General features: G+C 45.7%; 1 protein-coding gene across 4 annotated transcripts in view; it reads left to right on the top strand.

Moving 5' to 3' along the window:
* Nucleotides 1-21,108, top strand: part of NOSIP (nitric oxide synthase interacting protein) — a 415,999-nt gene that overhangs the window by 370,746 nt on the left and 24,145 nt on the right. For all 4 annotated transcript variants that reach the window (XM_086930122.1, XM_086930124.1, XM_086930121.1 and 1 more), the window contains exons 4-7: nt 1,145-1,226; nt 2,463-2,595; nt 4,213-4,331; nt 10,345-10,532. In XM_086930122.1, the coding sequence (XP_086786248.1) occupies nt 1,145-1,226; nt 2,463-2,595; nt 4,213-4,331; nt 10,345-10,532 (522 nt within the window). The remainder of the gene's footprint in view (nt 1-1,144; nt 1,227-2,462; nt 2,596-4,212; nt 4,332-10,344; nt 10,533-21,108) is intronic.

The raw sequence follows: 21,108 nt of genomic DNA, 5'->3' as shown, positions 1-21,108 counted from the left end.
GCATGCTGCACCAGACTTGGAGATCCCTTTCCGCATGTTTGTCAGTGTGTACCCTCCGGAGTGGACATTCCTCTGCTACTGCCCACTCCAGAAAATCAGTCCTCCACTTAGAGAGATCTGGTGAGGTAGTTCTGGCCCCCTTATGGCTACGCTGCATCTCGCCAGCAGGAGGCCCAAATTTGTTCCGCATCTTTCTCCCCTTCTTGGGAAGAGGTAACAGCAGGCAGTAGTGTATGGAGAGTATGGAGAGTTCCACCTCCACCACTGTTACCCTCTGCCCCGCCTGCTATCAGTTAGGGAACAGCCAGCCGATTAAGGAACGTTCTCCACCCCTGGAGCCTCCACTGGTGCCACAGCAGTATATACCATAGCGAGTTGATCATGTAGTAGTCTGGTAATGGCCACCTGACCCATTACCATTAAACCCTTTGCACCACGAAGGGCAGAGTTATTGGTAGAGGGCGCTTTTCTCTTGAGGACCCAAGCCAACATTCATCCTGATCTATGGCCTTTTCTATGAAGTCATTGCCTATAATCTTTCTGGATATGGCAGTCCAGTCTGTCCCAGATGGTAGCAAGCATCCTATGTGCCTCTGCCAGTGATGCCTTGCTCAACTCCCACCCCTTCGTTTGACTTTGCAGCTCGAAAGTTGTTCTTCCCTTACGCCCAACTCCCGTTCTAGCTTCCTCCTGATGCCTTATTTCTTACGAAGACTCGCACCACTCACAACTTCCTTCAGTGCCCCCCATTGTGCACCACAAGAGTTTGCAGTGTGCCAATTCATGGTGAAAAAACTCTGGAGTGCATCTTGCTAGTAAATGGCATATCCCGGGTCCCCCAGAGCCTCCGGTTTAAACCTCCACATTGGGATACGGACCCGATGACTCTTCACGCTACACCCCAATAGTTGTTGGGCATGGTCGGAGAGAAACCGTACCAGGTAGGCAACTTCACGACATTGAGGACTCCCACAGTAGATTAAAAAGATGAATTGCATTTTGTGAAAAGCAGTGATGTGTCTCTTTGAAAATTCACTTCTTGGAACCCTCCGGTGTATTTTTGTTGTTGAGGGTATGTTTGAATGTTGTGTTTCTCCCACTTCTTTAATTTGTCTCTCCTTTGCTTTATTTTAATTTTTTACAGCCCGGATGGTTATATCTTTGAGAAAGAAGCAATCTTGGAATATATTTTGCATCAGAAGAAGGAAATTGCTCGTCAGATGAAGGTACCACATATTATGTGTATTGGGTTATTAATAGTATGCAGGTCCGGAAACACACACGCTCACAGTGCCTAAATCGTCCTAGGTAGTGCTAGCGAGGATTTGCATTATATGTTAAGGTCCCATGCAGGAGAGTGTGCTTTCTTCCTGCAGAAGAGGGGGTGAAAATGGGTCTTAGTGTGCTTTCACTTAGCAGAAAAACATGTATTGCAAGACCTTTAGAGATTTTGAAAGGGTCAGAAGCTGTGATTTTCGTGAATCACTGGTAGTGTTTCCTGTCTGCAAAAGGGCATAAGAGACAAGAACTTGAAGGGTGCTTTTTCCCTGGCTGAGGCTACAGATGGTATGTATTCATGGGATGCTTTTCTCTTCATAGGAATCTCTGAGAAGGAGGTCACTGCATGGTTTTTTGCTGGCTGATGTAAAGGGTAGAGCCTAGAGAGCTTGTGTACTACTAATGTGGTTGTAAAATGATGTCACAATTTGTGCACCACCTTTTTGCGACCCAAAAATTATTTTACAAACCAACCTATGTATGGAAAAAGTTGAATCGCAAAGTAAGGAATCTGAGTGGTTCACAATCCAACCTACTTAATGATTTTGAGTGAGGTAGGTCACAAATTGCCACTCGCTGTGATAGGAGGCCGTCTGTGAATGCAGCCCACCATGTCTGTAATGCCTTTTAAATAAAGCAAAGTTGTTTTTTTGCAGTCCATTTTACTTAAAGGAGACAGAGCTGCATTTCAAAAGAAAATTACTTTTTACCTGTTTGCGAGTTTGCAGTGGTCCCATAGACCCTTGCCTACTCCCCAACAAACTGTTTTTTCAATGTTGAGAATGGGGAAGGGTTCCCAAGGTGGGACCGATTTCCTTTTGCAAATGGGTTACTACCTCATTTGAGCTATAGCTATTAGTAAGTTTGGAACTGAATTTTTTTCACAAAACATTGATACACAGCATACTGATTTTGTCATCTGGAATGGTCGCCTACAACATGTCTGTTCCAAATAACAAATCATTATCTATTTCTACACATATTTAGTGATTCACAAACTAGTTTCCGAATCACTAATTGTGGTTAGTAAGTAGAAAAAAAGGGTTTTAACTTTTGCAAACCCTCTGAATTACCGATTCAGATGGTTTGCAAATGCTAAACCCCTTCGTACATGAGATCCTGTGTGTTTTCTCCGTGGAAGAGCCTCTGCAAAGAGCGACTATGGATTCCTTTTTTCGCTTCAGGCTTATGAAAAGCAGAAGACTCAAAGAAAAGCAGAAGTGCAGGAGTTGCAGAAAGCAGCAAAAGAATCTAAAGTTAAAGGATTTCTGGAAAAAGAAACATCGATCATCAGCAAACCCCTAAATCCTTTCATGGGTGAGTAAAATTCAGAGTGTGGAAGGTGATCTCATAGAGAGATGTGTGGAGAAAGAGAATCAAAAATGAGGGAGAGTTGAGAAATGCACACTACAGGAGATATTTGTGTGAGTGAAGGGCTTGTCATATCATTGTAGTTTTCCACTTATGAAGAAATTAGATAAAACCTGCTCACAGATAATCGGGGACCTCGCACAGTTATCCATAAAAAAAAATGTAAACAATTTTAATACAGTTGAAAGCATAGAGTCATCATTACAGTACAATATCATACTTCAATTGCAGTGAAATACAGTACATCAATACTCATAGACTATGACCGTTATCCATTTTCAAGCATTTTTCCAGATGTTTTTCTAGATGCCAGACAGGCATTTACACCCCTTTGCCCTCTTTAACATCTCAGTTTTTAAATTCGTAATTTTCCTTACTAGTAACTGTCCCGAGCTTCTTATTTCTAGTACATGGCATTCAAAGTAAGGCCTGCTTAGAAATTAGCATCTGCAAGAACAGTTTTATGCTTCTACCGTAAAGATACCTGGCTAGCTTGTGTGGGAGAATCCTGTGCTTTTCATTGAGGGAGGGCTTTTTAAAAATGTTACTCCAGACTAGGTTTTATGTAACTGGGTAGGCGACCTTCATTATAAAGGATCCCAAGGGGCACAATGTTTTTTTTCTCCTGTAATTACATTGTTTTCTTCTTTAATTCTTTTTTTCAGGGCTTGAGCCATCTCTGTCTTGAACACTTTATTATTAATGGAGCTGATTTTTATAAATAAATGATTGAAGAGATTACCTATCCAGGCCCTATATTCGGAGAGCGACTTTTCGGCATATGCACCTACTAGAGTAGAACGCCCCTCTCAGTTGAGCTGGACCACAAGCAGAGTAGCTCAGGCAGAGCCCCAAAAATAACCAGTTAAAATTATTCAAGTGAGCCGGGTGTCAAATTTTCTGTGATGATGCCAGACAACTGGCTTCCATATTGGGCATGAATTAACAATCTACATTATAAAGTATGCAAAGTAGTACTACTTGTATTTTGTTATAAGTTACAAACCTCGAGGGGTAAAACTCCACCTCCATGTCTCCTGTCTTTTCTGTGGAGGGATCCTCTAACATGTAAGTTTACTACTTAGTAGTACATATAGGAGGGACCAGGATGAGTGGCTGAAAAATTGGAAATACTTGGTACCAAATGTTAAGTGGTTAGGGAGGACCAAGGAGGGGTTTACCACCAAATCAGCTTGGAGTACAACTCTGACATATAACAGACTGGCCCCTGCATTATAGGGATAACACTATCATATGTTGAATCCTGAAGGGTGAGTTCTTGCAGTGTGTTTCTAAGCCAGTGGTGACTTGTAGAACATCTGAAGGCCCCTAGATCTGGATCTGACATCTTCAAAACTTTACTTGCACTACATTTCTCTGGTGGATGTTTAGCTCTTATAAATAGTAGTAGTAATATTATTGTTATGTTTCCCCATGGTCTAGGAATAGTGTGGAAATGTTAACACTTCTTTCACTGTGTAGTTTTCAGTGTAGCAGTCTTTATCACTATGTTCAAGCTTTTGGAAATATTGCTAACCTTTGTGATGTTTTGGAGATTTACAGGAGGAACCCAGCCCAGCACAAGTAACAAGCTCAGTCGTGAAGAACAGGATAAACAGCTGCCCAGCTTCTGGATCCCCTCACTCACTCCTGAGGCCAAGGCAGCCACCTTGAAGAAACCCGTAAGTTGTTCATGGTTAAGCTGATGGCTGTACAAGCCTTACTATAGAGAATAAACTCCCAAAGGCTGCACTAGGAGAACTGTAGGGAGGGTTCTCTTTGGTCTAGTGGTGGTTGTTAATATAGATTAAGGCACCATGCCCTCTAGAAGAAAGCTTGGTATAGGAGGATGTTCTAGAGTCAGAATAAACTTTATTAAATCTAAATAAATGGATCGTAAAGGTACAATAAAAGAAAATACATTAAAATACAATTAATATCCAACCGTGTCTTATGCAGTACGTCATAGAAGCAATTCCTGACGACGCTCTATCATGCCTTAACCATCACTGATCCATGAGAAACCCGTTTAACGACATTACATATTTGAATTTAGTGTAAAAGGAATGGAAGGGAATTATAAGCCTCAACTAGGCATCTGCTATGCGCTCTCACCAACACAATTGTCACTTCTGAATGTCTAAGATGTGCTAAATTAGCTGGCTCAATATGGGGACCACATCACTGGAGTACAAAACCATATTCTTACACCTCAGGACATGAAAACAAATACAAGGGGCCACAGCCCTGAGATGTGTGAGAGGCGAAAAGGGCCACGAGGAGTCAACTAATTAAGATGTTGGTAGTTCAATACAGGAATTAAATAAAACTTAAAAACAATAATCACTTGTCAGAGCGCAAGTCTAAATAAATTAATTATATTATAAAGTGCAGATTCACAATCAGGCCCTTCTCCTTGTGCAAAAACTACACTCCAGCACTGTAATGTAAACCGAACAAAAGAGAGCGAAATCCATATAGTGGGCCAACAGAGACCTGCAACATCATATTGTCATGGGTTGTTGGTCATTGAGGGACCAAGCGGTAACTTCCCCACTAATCCCCTAGGACACGGGTACTCATAGTACGGCCCGCGGGCCAGTGGCGGCCCGGCAAGCCTTCCTTTGCGGCCCGCGGACCTTGCTGACATTGTCCCCGTGTTTTTGGAAAAAATGTTTAGAGTGTCTGCAAACACTGAGTGTTTCAGCAGCGCAACTCTGAGAGACTCTGAAAGACTCTGCTGCGGGGCCAGGGCGATTCCAGTGATTGAGTCGAGCTGCAGGGGCCTAAGAAGAGGTGAAATGCCAACAAAGCCCCATTAACATGCAAATGGTCTTTTAAAGACCTGTTAATTTCTCGAGTGCGGCTGTGTGTGTCCCGGAAGCTGCCTCAGCCAGGGCAGCTGGTAGGAGGGGTCCTTTGGGAGAAGATCGCCGTGCTCCCTTAAAGCCTTAAACTTTTTTCATTGAAATGACAAGTGTCTATGAACCCAGGTCACGTAATCAGCACCTACAAGGCACAGTCATAATTAATATATTCGGAGTAGCAGAAAACCACTCTACCTCATGTGAAAATACAAATGAAAATACATGCTACAAAACAATCACATATTATCATAAGAAATTAAAATGTATATGTGTGTTTATTTACAAGTTCTTAACTAAACATCGTATGACTCACTGGTATGCTTAGCTCCTGAAATATATTCAAAAAGTGTTAAGAGTAAGTAAAGTACATAGTTATGCATATTTTAAAAACAGACAATGAAAAATAAAATGTATTAAAGTTGCCAGTCCCGGTTAAAGTCACTTTGAGAAAAGCATGCTAATTTTTCAAAACGGGAATGTCAGAGGTAGGGTTTTGAATTGTGAAATGTCATAGTTTCAGCATCCAATAGCCCGTCAAGTGTCAAAACGCATGCTGGCTGGTGAGGTGGCCCAGTCCTCTATGCTGCTCCGTGATGCTGTCTACGAAGCGAGGGTCAGGGGAGAATATGGAGCTCTACGGGTGCCCCCCGCCAAGACCAGTGAGCACAGAGGATAGTGCGGGCCCGCTGGGGAGGAGGGTGGTGCCGGAGCAGTTCCTGGCCAGAGAGCTCAGCTCGCAGCTGCACTCCGGGGATCTGGACGGCACAGTGTGATCTGTGCGAGCGCAGCGGGATCCCTCCTCGTCTTACAACAGAAGAAGGCATAAAATACGGGGGATGTCCCAGCCCGACGCGAGTGCTCTCTGCATCTCAGTGGCGTGCCCTCCTGTAAAGCAGTGATTCATCATTGCTCGTACCTGTGAAGCATGGGAGGGGGCCACACCAGCAACCTGAGGAGTGAGGAGGAGGGGGTTGCTACCTAACCCCACTAGACCAACAAGCTAACAGGTGGGACCAGGGTGCGCAGTGGACACAAGCCCATTCAACTAAGACCCAGAGCCACGCAACCCCCCGCCTGGTGCTCAGTGACATCACAACCATGGGACCAACATAGAGCAGCAGAGGACGACAGGGAAGGCGTTTTGAATGAATGAATGATGATACTTGTAAAGCGCACTGTTACCCCATCTCGGGGTGTCCTGGCGCTGAAGACCGCTGGGGAACCCGTCCTGGCTTTCCCTGTGAGATGGTCCCTTCTGGGTATCTCCAAGGTGAAATCAGGCATCCCTGGCGTCTGTGGGGGGCCGTTGTAGAGATGAGGCAAGCTTAATGCCCAGAGTTGCCGAGTGTGATCCCTGGTTAGAGTAGGCACCGAGGCGAGAATTATCGAGTCCGTTGACCCTGGTCCACAACCCTGCCGCGTCGGGAATTGAACCCTGGTCCCGGGCCGTTCTCTGCTTCCGGGTCTGCCGCCTCTAACCAGTGAGCCACACCACTCCACGAGGCGCGTGTCCCAGAGGGAGGGAGACAGAGAAAGGGAGAGGCAGGCAGAGAAAGGAGAGAGGCAGGCAGAGAAAGGGAGAGGCAGGCAGAGAAAGGAGAGAGGCAGGCAGAGAAAGGAGAGAGGCAGGCAGAGAAAGGAGAGAGACAGGCAGAGAAAGGGAGAGTCACTCTGACTGTCTCCCACCCTCTGCCTCCCTCCCACACTCTGCCTCCCTCCCACCCTCTGCCTCTCTCCCTTTCTCTGCCTCTCTCCCTTTCTCTGCCTGCCTCTCTCCTTTATATATATATACATATATATATATATACATACATACACATTTGTGTATGCCAGGCTCAGTGGACGAAGGCGTCCGCTGCAGGGACCTGTGATCAACCTCATGGTCAGTTTTTTTTTTGTTGCTCTAGCCCCGCCCCCTTCCCCACTGACCACGCCCCCACTGGTGCAGCCCTCGGACACAAACCACACTGTATATTTGGCCCCTGAGAGAAAGTTTGTGAGTACCCATGCCCTAGGACCTTCTAATCTTTGTTACCAATCTGAAATGGGTATAAACAGTTATTATAATTTCCTCAGAATTGAAGCGTTGAAGGAAGTAAAGGACCTGCGTACAATGTCTTAAGGAGAATTTGTTCAAGAGAACAGTACATGATCTGGGTTTAGCGTAAAACATACAAAAGAAAGTAACATTTAAAGTATTTTGTGGAGAGATTGAATCCCAGGGGCAAGGGTCACGGTAACAGTTAAATTAATTGATTCTAAACCTCGAAAGGAGGAAATTCTGATGGTGGTGGGCATTAAGTAGCAAATATGGTCGTGTACTTTCAGAAGGGCTCAGCGAACTATAAGATATGACAGAGGACCTGTTTCTAATCTTGTCAGACCTTGTGGCCCGGTACTTTGCATAACACAACTCCCACAATGACCTTTTGGTATAGGTGAAAAGGGTTGAGGGATTTTCAAATTGCTCTGGTCTGGGGAGGCCAGAGTCCAATCCCTAATTTCCCTCCGCCAAGGAATATCAGGGCCCAGGTTCAATGACAGGCAATTTTTAATGATCGCTTGATTAGTACTAGAGACTTATTGGTCCAAACTCGCCACCACAACATAATAGGGCGGTCTGTATTTTGTCCTCCAGGGGATTAGCCCCACTACCTTGGGTGTAATTCCAAAGCCCAAGAGAGTGGTTAAAAATCTTGGGGTCCTGATGGATTCATCCCTTTCTTTTAAAGACCTGCCACCTGCTTTGGCCTTCTGCGGGGCCTCCGGCCCGTTCTGAAGTTCTTTGATCCACCTATAAGACAACTGATTGTTCAGGCGACTATGCTTTTTTCTGCCTGGATTATGCTAGCTCCCTACTCTTGGGGGCGAATAAGGCGGAAATACTTAGGAAGCAGCGTTTGCAAAATGCTGCTGCCAGAACCTTGGTGGGTCTTCCACGCTTCTGCTCTGCCACCAATACCACCTATAGGTTGCACTGGCTCCCTGTGGAAAAGCGGATCCATTTTAAGACTCTGTGTCTTTCCTTTAAGATACTGAAATCTGCTAGTCCTGATCTTCTGTGCAATTTGCTCACCTTCTATGTCCCCTCCTGTCGGCTGTGCTCGGCGGGGCAACATCTGGCGCTTGTGCCTAGAGTTAGGCTGTCCCGTGCTGGCGGACGCTCCTTCCGCCACCTTGCCCCCAGACTGTGGAACTCAATGCCTGAGCATATTCGTGGCATAGACTGCTTGCTTGCTTTTAGGAAAGCTATTAAAACTTTTCTCTTTCCTCTAGTGTAGCTTTTTACTGGACTAACTGCCACTTTTTAGACTGTTGTTGTCTGTGCCCTCACGCGGCCTGCGCCGGGACGCCCCTTTGCTGGGGCAGCTGTGCGCTCTACAAAACCCATTAACATAACATAACATCTCTTTGAGACAAATAAATTTGCAGTGTATTGAGCGAGGGAGAGCAAGTGATGGCCAAACCTATTTTTGGTTATCCGTTACCCAGTTACTTTATTGAAGCCCCGGATCCCATCTCATAGTTGGCCATGCTTAGGAATTTTGCCAGCTATATCGCTAGCAAGTCATGTACTAGTCTCCTTCCTTATTTGAAGGCAGATCGAAAGAGGGTGTTAATACTCATTCCAGACACACTGTTTCTGGTTTCCAATTGCTTGTGCCAACACCCAGAGTGATTAAAGACCAGACCCAGATAATTGAAATTATTCATAGTTTGGATGGGTTTAGAAGCAGAATTTGTTTTTATTTACCTGCAACTTTAGGACTGCAAGACATAACAGTTTACTGATGTTAACTTTAAGTTAAGGCCCAATCCTTTCATGAAGGCTCTAAGAGGCTTTTTGCAGTTTGAGGCTATACACCGCAATGCATGTACGGGCTGCCAAAATCTTTCAATCAAACATTTATAAAGCAGGGTCTCGAGGCACTGGAGATGTTGGTTGCTGTGTGTAGGTTTGTTAATTTGAACATCCATTTAAGTTCAGATAGTTTTCCTTCTTTTAAGTATTCTTAGATTATTCCTTTAGGCATCAATAGCCAGCGTTTATTACTTTAATGAAGATCCGTAAACTTTGATTACAAGTAGATGGGTTTTTCTTTTGTGAGACCTATCAAATACCATCATGCATACATTAGAAAGTGTGTTGAGGAAACAGCTAATTCTTACTCTGGCATCTTCCTACATGCAGTTTTCTCAAGGTTAATAATACAACATGGACTGGGTTCAAGATATTGTTGAATAAGATATCACTGTCTGTGTTGATACTGAACCCAAGAAATTTAATGATCAACCATTATCGCAGAAAACAAATCCAATGCATTAAACCCCCTTTCAGGTGCTGTTCAGATTTTGAAGCACAATGTTCCTGTGACCTCTAGTGAAAACAACTCCGTCCAGTTCATCTTCTCAGAAGTTGTAGGTCAACTTCACTTTGTTTTGAGTTAATCAAACTCGAAAAATCGAACCTCATGCACATTCTGTGAGAAAACAGTCACCCATTAAAATTCTTCCCTAACCGACTTTAAAAACTTTTTTAAAAAAATGTGTTACTCTTTGCCTTTGCTCTTTTGTGTTTGGAAGAAACCACTCTCACTTTTGAAAATAATTCTTGACTCTCCAGATGTCTATAGGTAACAGCCCTAATTATCTCTGGTTCAATGAGGATACGACCTTTCCTCTTACTTGCCCGTGACACACAATCCTCCCTACTGAAAACCTAAGAGGCTTCCCCTTCATCATCCAGGTTTCCTATTACTCTCGCTACACATTTGATGAACCATCATTTTCATAACCTCTATATTAATCTGGTAATCCACTCTTGTAGGATAAAACTGTCTACTGCCCCATGAGCGGCAAAGCATTGAAGATGAAGGATCTCATCCCTGTGAAGTTCACACCTGTGGATGAGACATTGGACCGAGTTGGCCTCATAAATAGGCAGGACCGCTATATCTGCGCTGTGACCCGTGACATGCTTGGCAATTCTGTTCCATGTGCGGTACTCCGACCATCGTAAGTAGAAGTGGTTAAGTTCACCTTTACTGCCATAATGTTATTTTGGCTGCCTACCTGCCTACTTTGGGAGAAAAACTATTAAGTATTTTGTGGTGATAAGCAGTGGAAGCAGAAAAACTGTCACTGAATAATTGTAGAGATATCAACTGATTAGTATGGCGCCATGGGGGGAAATCAGTGGGCTAGAAATAAAACAAATTTTTCATGACCTTGGGAGCAAAATTCTCTGCAGTGGATGTGTTTACTTGTTGATTATTCTTAGATTCTGGCTAACAGGTTGGCGAGAGGAAAAAAATGTGAACACACATGTACAGTGTGTTACTTTTACATGTCTGTGCACAGCACAGAGATGTGAAGTGTTACCAGCTGGGAAACTGCCTTTACAATGCGGTTGGAACCACACATGCCTTTACCACGCAGGCTTTACAAGGCATGTGCCTATTTTTGCATGCCTTTACTACACCAACTCTTACAACAAATATATGCTTTTATCACACAAGTCTTTACAACGAAAATGTAAGTATTTCACAGGTAATTGTATTACCGGCAGTCGCCAGTGTGTAGTTCTAGTTAGGACTGGATTTCTATTAAAAAGCAGTTTTTCAGTTGTCTATATCTTTAGTGCCGGTAGAAGAATCTTCAAAAAGTTCCCCCGAAAAATCGACACTCATGCCAGCTTGTGTCTGGAAAGTTTTTTGGGTTAGCCCGTCAAGTGGGCGCTGAGAAAAAGGGGGAGGAGCGGTCACAAAACACGCTTTCCCCTTGTTAATTTCCATAGGACCTTTGAACAAGCCTACAGCCCAAACTGCTGGATGTAATTACACCAAATTTAGCAGAAAGGTAGATTTGGTTAAGCAGATCACGCTTTCACTTATTTGGTGTTAATCCATTCAGTCGTTTTAGAGATCCTAACCGGAAAACAGATTTGTATATATAGGGACGTGGATCCACCCGCGGAGGATCTGTGGTCATGCGCTACAGCAAAGTGCTGATTGGCCTGCCGCACCTTCACAGAAAATTTGCAGCCACCATTTTGTTTGTCGGTGAAACGGTTGCTGGGTTGAAAATGTGTTTGCAAATTGAATAAAGGGGTCAGTTGAGATGTTTCCTGACCTCTTGTACATGTAGTAAAGGAGGCTGGAGTATGTATCCTGGGCTCAGAAATAAGAAAATACTTTTCTTTTTGCCACTCTGAAATCTAGGGATCCCTCGTGGGGCTCAGCACCGGCCCCCATGTAACTCCATGTGGGATTCGCAAATTTAGCACAACGGAAACAAATATATATGTTTTTATACTCTTGCTTCCTGTCGGAACAAGTCACATAGCCATACAGACACTGTCACACCCATTCACAACCCCATATAGAGACTCGCGCATTAATTCGCAAACCCATACAGAGACTCTTACACCTGAAGTTACACTTATATTGACACTTTTACGCCAACTCACATACCTATACAGACACTCTCACCCATTCAGATATCGTACAGACACTGTTACACCCATTCATAAACCTATACAGAGACTCTGACACCCACACTTAAATCAATACAGAGACTTTCACAGCCACTCACATACCCATACAGACTCTCTCACATCCACTCTTAAACCCATGCAGACGCTGTCGTACCCATTCACAAACACATCCAGAGACTCTTGCTCGCATCCACACCGCAGTTCCATTGTGATCACATGATCGGAATACAAAGCCATAGAGTTCTGGCTGAATAGCCTGTCTCACCAAAGAAGTACTGCAGAACTAAAAAAGAAAATGTCTAGAAAAAAATATTATCATATTTTGAATAACAAATATTGCAAATAATTTTTATTTAAAAAAACTGTTACAAAATGTATTATAAATATGTTTTTTTTATTAGTTTTAAAAAAAATGTACAAAAAACCCAGCTTTTATTAAAAAACAACAACTATAATTGATAATCTATATTTTCACAACTAAGCTGGCAAATCTAGAGTAATTAAGCAGTTATAGTTACCTGAAAGAACTATAACTTACGGTCCCGCAGTGCACTGCTTATGACCTCACTTATTACATCACTCATGGCATGGTCAGTGACATCCGTATTGACATCAATGATTACATCCTCCACAGGCACACCCACTCACTAAACCTCTCATACCCCCACACTCAACCACACAAATACCCATTCACAGACCCATACCAGTAATCACACACCCTCTCACTCTTCCCTAAAGCCACTCACTCATACAGACACTCCCACAACCATTCATTCACCCTTACAGCCACTCATAAAACCAGTCATTTACCCATACAGCTACTCGCGCAGCCTTGAAAACATCCGCTCACACACCCATACAAGCTCTCACTCACATATCCACAGAACCACTTGTACACATTCACACATCCATACAAGCATTCACACATCTGCTCACTCACCCATACAGCCATTCACACGGACACACTTCAATCAGTCTCTCACACACCAACTCATTTAACCAAACACCCTCTTACCCATACAGCCACTGTCACCACAACTCACCCATACAGCCACTGACACCCACTCATTCACCAATACAGCCACTCACAAAGCAACTCACTTAACCACACAGCTACTCGCGCACCCATACACACAAGTCACACAACCACTCCATGTTAGAAGCAGTATCACTCCGTAGTAGTGCACCTAGTATACTAATTTTACTTTTGTAATAGGTTAGTATATATGTTTAAAAATCATAAACTCTTAGAAAATACTTAAACTCACTGGATGATGTCATCAGTGATGTCATTTGAAATGTCTTAAGTAAAGTAATATGTGAGGTCAAAAGCTGTTCATTGCGGGTGTAATTTATATTTAGCTCAGTAACTAAAACTGCTGAATTTCTCAGGTTTTGTACGAGTGTAATATCAGCTTAAGTACAACATCCCTGTAACCTTTGTTTTTTTCAGTGAAGATATATATATATATATATATATATATATATATATATATATATATATATATATCCTACTGGCAGTCGCCAGTAGGTAGTTATAGTTAGGACCTGGTTTCCATAGGAAATCCACAACATTCTATTGGGAATAACTTTGGCGACGGTTATTGAAAGCTTTGCAAATTTCTCAAAGAAGATGGCCCGCTCTGCTCCGCTCCTTCCCTGAAAGTCTCAGGAAGATTCGTCAAGCGGGGGCCGAGAAAAAAGGGGGGTCCCAAAACATGTTTTTCCTATGTTAATTTCCATAGGACGATTAGACACGGCTACAGCCCGAACCGCTGAACGGAATTACACCAAATATGGCTAAATGGTAGAGTCTGATTCGCAGATCGTCCTTTTGTTTAAATAGTGTAAATCCCTCCAGTAGTTGTTGAGAAAATCGTATTGGAAAACATTTATATATCTATAAGTGTGCACCTTGCGCGCGCGGGTCCGCGTACGTGCGTGCACCGTTCGTGGACCTCTCCGTGCACGAGCTGCATGCTGATTGGCTGCCACTGTCTGTCAACATTCCAAAACATAAATTGTTGGCAGCCATCTTGTGCCTCGGTAGACTGAGGCACAGGAAAGCAGAAAAACAAACGTGTAGAACTCAAAAAGGGGGCAGGGTAGAAGCACCCTGACCCCCTAGGCCTGCTCACGGGGGTCCCACAAGGACCCCCAAGGCCCAAAAATTGTTACATTTTTTTTTAAATCGTGGGGTACGCGCACCGTGCGCGTACCTCGCTTAGGTACGCGTACGGAGCGCGCACCCCGCGATTCCCCCCCTCCACCCCCCCAAAAAAAAATAAACCCCCTCAGCAGGCCAAGGGGGTCAGGGTGCTTCTACCCTGCCCCCTTTGCGTGTTTTCCACCTTTGTTTCACTGCTTTCTTGTGCCTTGGTTCTACCGAGGCACAAGATGGCTGCCAACACTTCCTGGTTTGGAGTGTTGACAGACCGTGGCAGCCAATCAGCATGTCTTCACGAGAAAGCAGCATGCTCATTGGCTGTCAACACTTCTAACCAGAAGTGTTGGAAAACATCTTGTGCTAAGTAGACAGAGGCACAAGAAAGCAGAAAAACAAACGTGTAAAACAAAAAAGGGGGCAGGGTAGACACACCATGACCCCCTAGGCCTGCCCAGGTGGTCCCACAAGGACAAAAAAGGCTCAATTGTTTTGTTTTTTTAAACCCGGTCTGTTCTTAAAAAAATTACCCCCCGGGGGGATCAAATCGCGAGGGCATAGTGATAAAGAAGTGTGGGGGGTCCCCAATCCCCACACACTGCCCCGGGGACCGCTGCCCCATGGGCAAAGCAACGCAGCCCCCTGGTGCATACTGGAGGCTCCTGGTGGGCTAGTTGGCCACCAGGGACCCCCAGTATGCAAGGATAATTAGTTCCCCCTCTGCAAACACGCCCGGGGGCTGCGTTGCAGAGAGGTGTAAAAAAAGGGTGTGGCCTCATTACACCTCTCTGCAATGCAGCCCACTGGAGCATACTGGAGGTTCCAGGTGGGCTAGTTGGCTCCCAGGGACCCCTAGTATGCAAGGGGAATTAGTTCTCCCTCTGCAAACGCGCCCAGGGGCTGCGTTGCAGAGAGGTGTAAAAAAGGGTGGGGCCTCATTACACCTTTCTGCAATGCACCCCCCTGGCGCATACTGGAGGTTCCAGGTGGGCTAGTTGGCCCCCAGGGACCCACAGTATGCAAGGGGAATTAGTTCCCCCTCTGCAAACATGCCAGTGGGCTGCGTTGCAGAGAGGTGTACAAACATTTTTTTTAATGTAATTTAAAAAATAATATATCTAAAAATAATTTATAATAATGTAGTAAATCAGTATAAAAAAAATTATTACATTTAAAAATTATCATTTACAAAACCATTGAAATTCACTGAAAAACCATAGCTTTCAGCCACGTTATAGTTAGGAATTAGCATTTTAAAAACCTTTGAAATTCACTGAAAAAACCCTAGGTTTCACACCAGTTATAGTTAGCTGGTCATTTTACTCATACAAAACCTATGAAATTCCCCTGTTCTAGTTAGTTCAGCTATCTATAACTCGCGCGCCCGCAATGCACTGCTGATGACGTCACATATTACATCACTCGTGACATGGTCAGTGACATCACTGATGACATCTCAAATGACATCACTCATGACATCACTCATGACATCATTCTTGTGGCAGACCTCCTCTCACCGTAATATACCCTTTGATACACATGATCAAAAATAGAAAGTAACTTTTAAAAAAAAATGGAGATACCATTTCCAGTTAGAACAACCTATTCAGTAATTCCAAAATCTACATACATATCCAGTCATTCACTAACAGTTCCCTATAGGCACTCATACATGTACTCACTCATCATATGTACTCATACACCTATACATCTTATTGCACACCGACACTCATCTATAGAGTTACTCACACATGCAAATAAACTATCAAACATCCATTAACTTGCATATACAGTTATACACCGACCACTACACTAATTTCTACAGAATTGTACACATACTTACTCTCTAAAACAATCACTTATAGAAACACATACTTATTTATACAGGAACTCTTACAATCTCTCGCTCTCACATATACTTATTTATATACATCAATACTCACACAAACTAGTTTAAAACATATGTAGTTACTCATAAAGATACTTTTGAGACAGTCATTCACTCACTAACACACCCATACACACACACACACACACTCATCCACCTATACAGTCCTGCACACATGCTGTCTTCAAAACACATACAAACATTGAGTCAGTCATTCATGCATCTGTGCGCTAAGTAATACTCCCCACCGAACCATACAGACACTCATTCTGATATTTAAAAGCACAACTAATAACCCATATACACACTCGTATAGCTACTCACCACCCCTTGCAGCCTCTTATATACAAAGTGAGACACTGATACAGATATTTAAATATTTAAAGATTACTCGCTAATACACCTATTCACTAAGATATACTTAATAAGTCAGTTATACAATCAATTTTACAAAACAAACATCCATTTAGAGACTTATTTACCCATTCAATCTTCCATCGACCTTTAGATATAGATATATAAAAAATATTTATTTTTCAGAAAGAGACACATTCACTGGATGATGTCATCAGTGATGTCATCAGGGATGTCATTTGAGATGTCATGAGTGATGTCACTGACCATGTCATGAGTGATGTAATATGTGAACTCATCAGCAGGGCATTGCGGGCGCACGAGTTATAGTTAGCTGAACTAACGATAACAGGGGAATTTCATAGGTTTTGTATGAGTAAAATGACCAGCTAACTAGAACTGGTGTGAAACCTATGTTTTTTTCAGTGAATTTCAAAGGTTTTTAAATGCTAATTCCTAACTAAAACGTGTGCGAAACCTATGTTTTTTTCGGTGAATATATATATATATATATATATGTGTGAGGTTTTGGCTGGCAAGGGTATTTTAGAGTGAATGTGGGATTTATGGGCGTCAAGGGTGTTTTTAGGGTGGGTATGGGTTTTTGGGTGGCAAGTGTATTTTTAGGGTTTAGGGTGGGCATGGGTTTTTGCGTTGCAGGGGTATTTTTAGGGTGGCTATGGGTTTTTGGGTGGCAAGGGTATTTTTAGGGTTTGTGGTAGGTATGGGTTTAGTGGTTGTGTTTTCTTTTTTTTAAAACCTATTTTATTGATTTTAATCAGCATACAAACCAGAATAGTTTCCTCCACATTTAGGGTCATCAAACATGTCTTAAAGGTAACTCCCAACTAAACCCCTGGATCCCTCCCCCTTTTGGCATTTGGTGTGGGCACATTTCAAGTACATTCTTCAAAACGTCGCACCAGCTATATGGACATTATTCATGACATAGTGCGCATTTGTAAGTATCACATGCACAGTTCGGACAGTTGGGGGGGGCGCTAGAGGGCGCACTGCAGAATGGCCGCACTGCCGTGAGGCTCCTGCCGCCCGGAGCTTTTATCCGTGTATTGATCCTCTTGGCCATCGCTGATCCCTGATCTGACCCCGGATTCTGGCTAGTGTAGCTGTTGTCCACACTTGGTCCAACTCCTGTGATGATCGGAGCCTGCTGACTGAAGTTACGGGGGCTTGAAGTTTTCCCCGCCTGCGGCTCCGGAGGTCGGGTGCTCCGAGGCCCGGCGTCTCTGTCTACTCCAGACCGCGGCTTCGCACGTGGGGTGTAGGCCCTGTTCACCTCCCCCCTCTGGACTCTGTTGGCGGCTGGGCACTCTGCTGGGCACTCCACCGCAGCGAGCGATTGTGACCGCCACCTGTGACCTGGGGACGCTCGCGTGGTGAAGTGGTGTAGGAGATACACCGAGTCCTGACGGTGAAACACGAGGGGACCACGTCTTCGGCCCGAGGTGAGCGGCGGCCATAACTAAGGCGGGAGTGGCGGGGTGTTCGCGCCTGCTCGTGCCCCCGGCTGTAGTGATTTTGTGTTCGCTAGGAAGTTGCCTGCGACGTGACTGCCATCGCTTTGTGAGCTGCCCCACGCTAGGAGCGGGTTATTATGGGGAAACCGGACAATAAGCAGCCCAAGCTGTCCTTCGACTCGGTAGCGGCCAGGAGGGGTACGCGCCTGGTGCAGGATGCCGGGAGCTCGCGGTCCTCCCCCCCGCCTGTCGCTGATGCTGGGCTACAGCCTCCCACCCCGGACTTTCAGCAGATGATGCAGGAGATGAGGCAGGGATTTGCCACTATCGTGGATAAAGTAGACAAACTGTCATCGCGCATGGATGCAGTGGTACAGAAACTAGATGTGCATGAAGAGCGCCTGACCTCGGCGGAGCAGCGCATCTCTGATCACAACGATACTGCCGCCACTCATACCACCCAGTTGGCGAGAATGGACAATATCCTGCGGGTGATAGCCGCTAAGAATGAGGAGTTGGAGGCGAGGAGTCGGCGCAACAACATACGCGTGGTAGGTGTGCCGGAGACGACGAATGTGGGAAAAATGGAGACGTATGTGGAGAGACTCCTGGTTGGTGCTATTGGAGCGGAGCCTTTCTCTGCGAAGTTCATTGTGGAACGAGCGCACCGTTCCCTTGAGCCGCGACCGGCCTCAGGGGCTGCCCCGCGCCCCATCATGGCGCGTCTCCTGAACTATCGGGACCGAGACGCTGCCCTCCAGGCGGCTCGCACTAATCGCACGCTCTCCTGAGGGGGTCAACTTCACCATTTACCCTGACTTCACGCCAATGGTGCAAGAACAACGTCGTAAATTCCTGGCGGTCAAGAAAAAACTTCGTGATCTGCAAGTGGACTATGCTTTGCTTTATCCTGCTAAGCTGAGGGTGACCCATCAGGCAAAGCAGCATTTCTTTACGAACCCGCAGCATGCGGAGGACTTTGTGAAACGCCTCAGGAGGGAGCAATCTGCGCAGGACCGACAGGATGAGAGGGAACAGGAGGCACACCGATCGGCGGGAGAGGAGGAGGACGCTTGAATATGGGTTCTGTTTTTCAGCGCGGCGACTTTGGCGCGCATTATGCGCGGACATTTGTATAACTGCTCCTGTGGCCTAGGCACTCCCAGCCTGGTATTGTTGGAGATGGACGTGATGGTCACTGGTTCGGTCTTAGCGGCCGCTATTGGGGGTCAGTAAGGGGGCGATGGCTGATGACATTGCTGTGCTCCGGGCACCCACCCCCACACTACGCCTGGGCCGTGTGTGAGCCCTGTGGTCCGGAGTGCGGCGTGGTGTGTGGGAGTGGTGATGTGCACCTCTGGTGGACACCCCATCGGGAATGCCCCAATATTTTTCAGTTTCTTGGTGCGACTGTTTTGTTGGTCGCATGGACGGATGAATGGGGGGGGAGGGGGAGGGTACCTGGGAGTCCTGACGGTTGGGGTTTGGTCAGGTGGGTGGGGATGGGGGGGGCTGTGTTGGCAGCGCGTGCTCGGCTTGCTTCTTGTGATGGTGGCGAGCTTGGCTACAGCCGTGTGCTTGTCCTGACATTGGCCTGTGACCACTGCTCTGATTTGTCCTCGGCCGTACCGGGCCTGTACTGTTCTACTGCGTATGAGGGAATGACTGGTTTGCCCGCGTATGGTTGCCATTGTTGCAGAGGAGAGGGTGGACATGGGCGGGCTACTCCTGGGACGCCTATGGTTGGTGCGGAGGGGACAGGGTGTGTGTGCTACGCGTTACACTTTGTACTTCCGGCGTGCCTGTTGCACGGCTGTTGTTGTTTGGGACTGGGAGGGGGGTATCTGGTTTGTTGGATTGGAGATGGCTGGGATGAATGTGGAGAGCGGTTGTTGGAGTGGCCGTGGTGTGCGATAGTGACATTTCGCTGCCCTGCGCTGAGGGTCTGGGACAGTGCACTGTGTCCGTGTGCCCCGTGGCACCTTGATCATGGGTAATGTCGATTGATACTGTGGATAAGATATCGATTTTGTCTTGGAATGTGCGTGGGCTTAATGATGCCAGGAAATGTCAAAATGTAATACAGTATTTGGATAGACATGCAATACAAGTGGCTTTCCTGCAGGAGACACATCTGCGGCGTTTGCCTGCTCCTACGTTTGGTGGGAGGTGGGCTACAGTGAGGACATTTGCATCGTATTCCTCATATGCTCGTGGAACTGTTCTTCTTATTAAGAAATCGCTCTCCTTTCAAGAATTGGGGTCACGAGTGGATCCTGAGGGGAGGTATGTGTTACTGTGGGGGAGGCTCGGGCAGGTCACTGTGCTCTTCTTGAACTGTTATGCACCTAACGTTGATACGCCTGCCTTTTTCCTTACCCTTTGGGGCCACGTTCTTGCTGTAGAGGCCTCACATATTGTATGGGGGGGGATTTCAATCTGGCGGTGCAGGCTCTGGAGGATAGATCGGAGGGTAGTCCTCAGTACAATACACAAGCCAGGGATGTTTTACGGGGCATTGTGGAGGAGGCAGGGCTGATCGACAGCTGGAGGTATGCTCACCCGACTGATAGAGAGGGCACGCATTTCACTGCACAGGCTCGCTCATGGGCGCGACTGGACTATGTCTTCCTTTCTAGAGGGCTAGTAGCGGGGTTGCGAGAGGCGGTACACCTGGCTAGAACGTACTCTGACCATTGCCCGGTTAGAGTGGTGCTCTCGGTGCCCAGGCTGCACAGGCCGCGCCCACCCTGGCGGCTCTTTCCAACTGCCCTATTGGACCCCGTTTTTAAGGCGGAACTTGGCGAGGAGGTGGAAGCTTTCTTTCCTAGGAATAAAGGATCTGTTGATAGTGTGGAGGTGATATGGGAGGCGTTTAAGGTCACGATCCGGGGTGTCACTATCTCCAAGAGTTGTGGGATGCTTAAATCTATTGTTCGAACTCTTGAGGGCTTAGAGGCTGATTTACGACAACTGGAACGCAGATTGCAGGCTGGTTCTGATCCCGACCTCTTGGGTCGGTTTCGGAGTAAGCTATCAGAGTATGAGGAGGAGGCTGCCAGGGAGGCTAAGCATAGGGGGAAGTACTGGACGGCTAGGAGATACTGTGAGGGGGAGAGGCCTGGGAAGGTTCTTGCTGCACTTACTAGGCATCAGAGATGTAGCTCGGACGTGTTGGAACTGGACTTGCCGGATGGCACTCACTGTAGAGA

Source organism: Lissotriton vulgaris, chromosome 7, assembly GCF_964263255.1.
Source record: "Lissotriton vulgaris chromosome 7, aLisVul1.2, whole genome shotgun sequence".
Classification (NCBI taxonomy): domain Eukaryota; kingdom Metazoa; phylum Chordata; class Amphibia; order Caudata; family Salamandridae; genus Lissotriton; species Lissotriton vulgaris.
This window is presented reverse-complemented; position numbering and strand designations above follow the sequence as displayed.